The sequence below is a fragment of the Delphinapterus leucas genome, chromosome X (assembly GCF_059928025.1).
Source record: "Delphinapterus leucas isolate spDelLeu-1000000601 "Yukka" chromosome X, BTC_Dleu_Yukka2, whole genome shotgun sequence".
NCBI lineage: Eukaryota > Metazoa > Chordata > Mammalia > Artiodactyla > Monodontidae > Delphinapterus > Delphinapterus leucas.
In genome coordinates, this window is record NC_143150.1 from 78,687,105 (window position 1) to 78,695,842 (window position 8,738).

An 8,738-nucleotide genomic window follows, 5' to 3' on the forward strand; every position below is an offset into this window, starting at 1 on the left:
GTCTAGGCCACCTTAAAAGCAGGCTTGTAGCTGAACAAAATCTGGGGTGGTGGAGTAATGTCAGCTAAGACAAATAGTGTTTCTTTTGACCGCTTATCCAATCTACCTGGTGCCAGAGGCACAAGGGGTAGAAGTACTTACTACATGCCTGGCATTGAGTGCTTACTATATGCCTGGCATTGCTCACAACAGTGCCAGAAGTAGGTACTGTTATTTTCCCAGATGAGGACACTGAAGCACAGAGAAGTTTCTGTCAACTGTTGGGTTTCTGGAAAGCATTGGGACAGTTTAATGTACAGGATATTAATTAGGGTGCCCTTGGGGTCAACACTTGTAGAAGAAAAGGGAAGAGAAGGAGGCAGGATTGGACAGAGGGAGCTATTGAACTGCAACTCAGTCTTAACGGAAACCACAGTCCACCCATGGGGAGCTCTGAAGCTGGGATGACCCTTCGGAGTTGTTCCCTATTGTATCCTCATAGGGGAACAGGCCTTTACATTCCTGCATCAGTCACTGAATTCCTAGTCCCTGATTTCTAGTTCAGAGTTATTTCACCTACTCCTGTGATCAAGCCATCCCAAACGGGAGAAAAGCTTAAAAAAGTGATCATGGAGAAGAAGTAGGGAAAAAAATGGACTCTGGTACCAGATAAATCTGTGTTCAAATCCTGATACTTCTCTTACTATCTGTCTGTTTAACTCTGTACAAGTTATTTAACTTCTCTGAGCTTCAGTTTACATTTTTGGAAAATGGCAATAAGAATACTTAGCCTGAAAGGTTGTTTTGAAAACCAAATACAATCATCTATATAAAGCATCTTACATAGAGACTTGACACAGAGTAGGCACTGAATACATGGAAATTATTATAAAAATAGGGTAAATTATTATGCGGCGGTGTGCCTGGTTTTCTCACTTGTAGGGTGGAGTGAATAAGAGTAAAGAAGAGTTACCCAGAAGGGGAAAGGGCATTACATCTTTTCTGTTACCTGGTACTTGTAGGCACTGAGTCAGCATTTACTCCAATGAACAAACGTTTATTTAAAAGGATTTGTACAGACATAACGCTCTTACTTTCAAAGAGAAGAGGAACCTTTTATATATTATGAACACACAGACGCTGTGGCAACTTAAAACTACAGCTAAGAAAGGAAGGAAAAATATCCCCCCTCCCCAGCCAGGAGCTAACACTTTTTCAGTCAACAAGCCCCCATCCCTGTCCCTTAAGTTTGAGAGTGACTTGACTAGAGATGTGGCTTTGGAGGAGGGAAGAGCTGTAGGGCTTGGGGAGCCTGGTGCCTTTTCTTTTGAGAGGGAAATCCACCTACACAATCCACAGAAAAAGGGGTGGCCAAAAGCTGACCTGAGCTGAGGCTGCCTTAGAGAAGAGAGACTGGAGTAGAAATCCCACCTACCTGCACGTGTAAAGTGATTGGCATTCACTTGAATCTCAACCCACTACTCTGACCTCTAAGATATACCATTTGAGTAAGTGCCAGAGTAATGGTTTTGAACAAAAGTCAACACAAATGTCAGCCTGGGGCCTCTCCAGCCTAAGGCAGCCCCGATAGCAGAGCCCTCAGACCAATGACTTAGGCAACGAGTTAGGCAGGACTTGTGGAGTGGGTCTGGCTCCCTGATTTCACTGTGGGGAACATCTGCTACTGATTTTCAAAAGCTAGGGTTTATTATGGGAGAAAAGCCCACAGATTTTAGGATCCCCAGACACATAGCCTGGTACCTGAGAACTTTAATATATCTGGGAAACTGCCAGGTGGTGGGGTGGTGAGCTCAATAATAACAGCCAGGCCTCCCAAATGAATATGAAAAAGGAGAGCTTGTCCAAGCTACCTCCGGGCCTTGAGGATGAGATGAGGTTGCAGGTGGGGCAGATAAATGCACCAAGCCTATTGAAAAGTCCAGCAAGAAGACTGTTGTCCCTTCAGAGCCTAAGGCAAAAGTACAGGGAGGGGGCACACTGGAGCCTTCACCTGAAACAAGATATGGGTCTCCCCAGGCCCTCAGGCCTTAGGCCCCAGGCCTCAGGCACAAGAGACAGAGAATCACATCTGGGACTTCTGCCCTTCCCTTAGCTCCAAACAAGGGCAGGGGTTGAAATGTGGGTGAGAGAGAAGGGATCTTTAGACACAACTGTCATTAGCACCTGAACCACATCTCTTCCTAAACCAGAAACTCCAAGAGCAAAAAGAAATAAGAGCAAAGTGAGAGAGGGGTTGTGCTTCCATCGCATTAAATAGGAGACTTTGTAGAGGTGGGGAAGGGTTGTTTCACATGGAGACATCAATCACTCTGGCCAAGGGGAGGGGTTATGAGCAGCAGAGCTCTAAGTGTTCTCCCTCTTTTCATTCATCCTGCTTCCGTTTTGGCTTTTTGGGGTTCCTGGACCGACTCTTGGCTTTGCACAGAGGGCATATAGGTGCATTCCGGTGAATTTGTTGGTGACATGACAAGCAGGCCTGGTGGGGGGCACAAGACAAAGCAAGTTAGTGGTCAGATTCTTCTAGGCCATGGCTCATCTTTCCCAGGGGCCCCCACAAGCAATTGCGATTTCCCAACAGGAAGGAGCAAGACCCAAGTAGTGAGTCCCAAGTAGCAAGACCTGTGCTGGATGTAAGGGATGCAAAGGATATAAGGGAGTGAGAGTCAAAGAGGGGTACTGAGGAAAAATATCCAAAATTTGGCAATAAGGCAAAATGTGAATTGCATATTCATTAAGCATTATACTGGAGCATGGTCTAACAGGCTCAGTCAAGGATTATTTAATTCTCTAGGACAGGTACCAATAAACTTTTTCTGTAAAGGCCAAGATAGTAAATATTTTGGACTTTCTTTTCAGGTCATATGATTTTAGTTGCAACTACTCAGCTCTAACTGCCTTACATAAAAGAAGCTATAGACAATACATAAACAAGCAGGCATGTGTGGGGGCCAATAAAACTTTATTTACAAAAACAGGGAGCAGGTCACACTTGGCCTATGGGTTCTGGTTTGCTGGCCCTTGCTCTAGGAGAATGTCTCTTTATTTGACTATTTACTACTTATTTAAAAAATTGAAGTATAGTTGATTTAAAATGTTGTGTTCGCTTCTGGTATACAGCAAAATGATATAGATGATAGATAGATAGATAGATAGATATTCTTTTCTGTTATGGTTTATTACAGGATATTGAATATAGTTCCCTGTGCTATACAGTAGGACCCTGTTGTTTATCTATTTTATACATAGTAGTCTGTATCTTCTAATCCCAAAAGCCTAATTTACCCCTGTCCCACCCCCTTTCCCCTTTGGTAACCATAAGTTTGTTTTCTATGTCTGTGAGTCTGTTTCTGTTTTGTAAATAAGTTCATTTGTATCATATTTTATATTTCACATATAAATGATATCATATGGTATTTGTCCTTCTCGGTCTGACTTACTTCACTTAGTATGATAATCTCTAGGTCCATGCATGTTGCTGCAAATGGCATTATTTCATTCTTTTTTATGGCTGAGTAGTATTCCATTGTATATATGTACCACATCATCTTTATCCGTTCATCTGTCGATGGACATTTAGGTTGCTTCCATGTCTTGGCTATTGTAAATAGTACTGCTATGAACATTGGGGTGCATGTATCTTTTTGAATTAGAGTTTTCCCCTGGATATGTGCCTAGGAGTGGGATTGCAGGATCATATGGTAACTCAAATTTTAGTCTTTTAAGGAACTTCCATACTGTTCTCCATAGTGGCTGCACCAATTTACGTTCCTGCCAACAGTGTAGGAGGGTTCCCTTTTCTCCACACCCTCTCCAGCATTTGTTATTTGTAGAATTTGTAATGATGGCCATTCTGACTGGTGTGAGGTGATACCTCATTGTAGTTTTGATTTGCATTTCTCCAACAATTAGTGATGCTGAGCATCTGTTCATGTGCCTATTGGCCATCTGTATGTCTTCTTTGGAGAAATGTCTATTGAGGTCCTCTGCCCATTCTTTGATGGGATTGTTTGTTTTTGTGTTATTGAGTTGTATGAGCTGTGTTTATATTTTGGGAACTAAGTCCCTGTTGGTCGCATCATTTGCAAATATTTCCTCCCATTCCTTAGGCTGGCTTTTCATTTTTGTTTATGGTTTCCTTTGCTGTGCAAAAGCTTATAAGTTTGAATAGGTCCCATTTGTTTACTTTTGCTTTTATTTCTATTGCCTTGAGAGACTGACCTAAGAAAACACTGGTACAATTTATGTCAGAGAATGTTTTGCCCGTGTTCTCTTCTAGGAGTTGTATGGTACCATGTCTTACATTTAAGTCTTTAAGCTGTTTTGACCTTACTTTTGAGTATGGTGTGAGGGAGTGTTCTAACTTCATTGATTTACATGCAGCTGTCCAGCTTTCCCAATACCACTGGCTGAAGAGACTTTCTTGTCTCCACTGTATATTCTTGCCTCCTTTGTCGAAGATTAATTGAACGTAGGTGAGTGGGTTTATTTCTGGGCTCTCTATTCTGTTCCACTGGCTATAAATACTTTTCCGTTAAATAGTATACTATTTGACTATTTACTATTGATCAGGGCCCAGATGCTGTGACTTAATGTTGATAAGGCACAAATGGCTTTTGCCCAGTAGAGATGCAAATTATTTTTGTTACAAAGAAAAGGTAATCCTAAAGATTACAGTTTTATTTTCCTGTAGGACATTAACCAGTTCTGGATTTAACACTGCAAACTTATTTCGGCATTCCTTTCCTTTCTTGACTATATAATTATCTGTTCCTCTAATGCTTCTGGAACCAGCTTTGTGATGCTGCTGGCTCCCTTGTTAATGACACACGTTCACTATATATTTGTCCGAGTCACGTTTCTAACTTTCTGAAAATTATACTTTAGCAGAGCCTGCCGATCTCCCTGCATTCTAACCTCTCTGGGAATATGAGGCAACAAGACCAGTGGCTCTACTATAGCACACATACACACCACCCCTTCCTCTGTGTCCCAAGCAAAGGCTGTTTTAGGAAGACCCCAAATAAGTAAGGCCAAAGCCCCAGACCCAACCTTCCATGGGGCGGCTTGAGGATACCTTGCTTCCTCTACAGTCCATACCCAGCTCACTCACCTTCATAGGTGGGGGCTGCTGCCTGAAGGTGGCTGTCTGCCGAGTGTCCTGCTTCCTAGCCACTTGGAGTTGTTGGGCGGCAGCGGCTGCGGCGGCCAAGGATTCAGGGATTGGGGGCTCCTGAGGCTCCGTCTGCCACTCTGCTTTCTGCTTCTCAAAGTAACTTTGGAGATGAGAGACATTAGCTGGATCATTCTGAAAGCAAGGAGAACCTTGCCCCTCTTAAGGACTCCATGCTACAGAACGAAGGGGGTTGGGCTGTGGCTCACTGTAGGAAGTTCCTGCACCCTCTCCAGCCCAAGGCTCTTTTCCCTGGGTACCAGGCCCACTGTGTGCTGGGAAGGGTACTCCTCCTGCTCCTTGGCTCTGACAGGCCCAGAAAAATAAAAAAAAATCCCAAGGCTAGCCAAGTCCTCAAAGGGCATTTGTCTGCCCTCCATCCCATGTTCCTTTGCAGTATTCCTATTAAGTGTTCTCAGGCCTCTGCTGGCATACCTCTAGGAATAAGAAGCTCACCACTTCCACAGGCAGCCTGCTCTACCTTAAGGAAGTATGTTCCCTTGTATTCCTTCTACTGAAATGAGCTCTGTGTCTCTGTAAAGTAAGCCCAGTTCTTAACTCTGGGTCTTAAGATAAAGTTCCAGGCTAGCCCCTGGAGGCCATGAAAGCTCACCCTTCTGTGTGTTCAAGGTTTCTGGACACCCCTTCTAGACCTTGACTTGGAAAGTGACCTCTTAAGAGTCACAGACACATACACACACAAAGAGTCATAGACATAGTCTTGTATTGTCAAAATTGCACAAGGAACTTTAAAAGCCATCTAGTAATTCTAGTCTAATCATCTGACAGCCCAACACAGAGACTTACCCAAGGTCATGCAATGAGTCGGCCACTGACAGGCCTGGGGCTAGGACTGGGTACCCTGACTTTCAGACCAGGCTTTATGTGTGTATATATACGTGTGTGTATATATACGTGTGTGTGTGTGTGTGTGTGTGTGTGTGTGTGTGTGGTGTATGTTGCAGGGACAGGAGGCAGGCAGCTTACTCCAAGGAGAGCTTCTCCTCCTCTTCACATAGGTCAGGGAGCCTCTGCAGGCCCAGAGTCATGCGCAGGGCATCCACGTGTTCCTTCAGCGGCTTATACTCATCATGTAGCCGCCGGGTAGACTCTAGCAGCTTGTTTAGGTCATTCTCAGACTGTTTGATGGTGTTTTCCATCTGGAACACAGCGTGAGGCAAGCACAGAGAAAAGACTCCAAGATTCTCAGCGAGGCTGTACAGCTGAGTGGATAATAGCACAGGCTCCAGAGCCAAACCAATCTGTGATCAAGTCCTCAACCCACTATGTATTCTTTGTGACTCTTGTCAAGCCTCAGTTTTTTCATCTGTATAATGGTGGTAACATTCATACCTACCTCATATAATCTTGGTGAAGATTCAATGATTGAATTCATATAAGCGCTCAGTACAGGGGCTAACACAGAGTAAAGGCTCAATTAGTGGTAGTTATTATTCAAATATAGCATCTTAGAGCTGGAATGGCCCTTAGAGTTCATGTAGTGCACCCCACCACCATTTTACAGATCAGAGAATTGAGACTCAGAGAGAAGAAGTAACTTCCTCAGAGAAATGCTTCCTAGGAGCAAAGACTACATAAAGACTCAGGGCTTTTGCCTCCCAGGCCAGTGGCTTTTCTCCTAGATCAGTGGTTCCCAAAATGCAGTTACCAGATCAGCAGCATCAGCATCAACTGGGAACTCATTAGGAATGTAAATTCTCAGGCACCACCCCAGATATAAGCAATCAGAAATTCTGCGGTGAAGTCCAACAATCTGTGTTTTAACAGGCCCTCTAGGTGACTCATGAGGCATGTTCAAGTTGGAGATCCATTGGCCCAGATTTTCAGCCCCTCTGTGACTAATACCTTGTTTATTTCTCTATCCTTAGTTAGCTGGCAGCAGAACTGCCAACTCCTCATGAGACCCTGATATCCTGTGATCTTGTGACACAGACAATCCCAGGTAACTACTGTCCAAATTGCATTCATATTTCCTTTAAGACCCTAGGCCTGGCAATATCAGGAAGTAGATATTGCCACAGAAATGAGTCTCCCAAGAATAGAAACTTAGCTCCTTCAAACGTGATTTAAAAAAAAAATTCTCATTATCATAGGCTCTAAGGGTTGGAAAGGGCCTTACAGGTCAGCACCTCCAACCTCCCTCCTGGTGAAGGAATCACCAATACTGCAGCCCAGACGGGTGATCATTCAGACTCTGCTTTAATAACTCTATAAAGTGGGGGACTTATCACCATAACAGGCAGTTCATTCCCCACATTCCAAGGGTCTCCAAAAGAAAGACTGTAATGTGGGAGCCCCAGTTAGGTAGGCTGGCAGAGATGGTTTGTTTGGCTTAGTTGGAAGCTTTGGAGCCCTAAATTTAAGTTAGATCCCCAAGGCATCTGCCTGCTCTGCTTTTCCCCAAAGGCTAGCTCTCAACTTCTAGGCTCCCAGAATGAGAGCACACCAGTGCTGAGTGAGACCTCAGAGGTGACTGAATCCCTCTCATGGTACAGAAGAGGAAAATGAGGCCCCGAGAGAAGAAGGAACTTGTCCAGTGATATACAGTCGATCAGTGACAGAGCCAGGGCTGGATCTCAGAACTCCTGGATTCTTCCATTTCACCATAGCCTGATGCCTACTCCCCCAAATTGGCCACAGCCATATCTCAAGGAGAGTCCACAGCACTCACCACTGCCTATTCCTCCTCAAAGGGCCCAGAAATAGGCTTCAGGCAGCCAGCCACATACCACATTGATATCAGCGTGGATCAGTCGGAGTTCCTCCACATGGGCCATTTTCTCCTGTAGCAGGAGGTCCATCTCCTGCTTGTATTCCTTCAGGTGCCTCTCCTCTGATTCAAGGGCCTCAAACTCAGCCTTCAAACGGGTCTTGATCTTTTCCATCTGCAGGGTCTTGTTCCTGCCATTCCCCCAAAGGAGGAAACAGACCAGCAGGAGAAGGCAGGAAAAGGGAAATGGAGTACAGAGTTAGGGAAATGGAGTACAGAGTTAGAGAAATGGAGTACAGAGTTAGGCCCTGAGCCAGGGCTATCTTGTTAAGCCATCTTTCTAAGCTTCCCTCTCTTCAGGCAGAGGCAGCCTGAAGTCGTCCCCACAAAGGCAGGAGATTCTTTCTTCTAAGCTAAAAGCTCAGTGGGTCTTGAATGGGGATGATTTTGTTCCTTGATGGAGCATTTGAAAACATGGGGCAGGTTTTAGCTGTTAGATTTATTCAAGGGAGAGCACTACTGGCATTTAGTGGATATGGGCCAGAAATGCTAAACAGCCTCTCAATGCACAGGAAAGTCCCACATCACAAATAACTCCCACCCAAGATGCCAACCATGACCTCTTGAGAAACTCTAGAGCAGCACTATCCAATAAATTTTCTACAATGATGGAAATTTTCTGTATCTATGCTTTCTAATACAGTAGCCACTAGGCACGTGAAGCTACTGAGCATTCAAAATATGGCTAGTGCAACCGAGGAACTGAATTTTGAATTTTATTTAATTTTACTCAATTGATGAAAATTAAGTTTAAGCAGCCACATGGGGATAATGGCT

General features: G+C 44.3%; 1 protein-coding gene across 1 annotated transcript; it reads right to left on the bottom strand.

Moving 5' to 3' along the window:
* Positions 1 to 690: 690 nt before the first annotated feature.
* Positions 691 to 8,139, bottom strand: LOC111169705 (zinc finger C4H2 domain-containing protein; the record flags this gene model as incomplete). The annotated part of the gene is made up of 4 exons (XM_022564085.2): positions 691 to 2,476; positions 5,111 to 5,273; positions 6,158 to 6,330; positions 7,921 to 8,139. Coding segments are annotated over 4 exons (669 nt in total), but the record flags the coding sequence as incomplete, so codon positions are not given.
* Between the last annotated feature and the right edge of the window lie 599 nt (positions 8,140 to 8,738).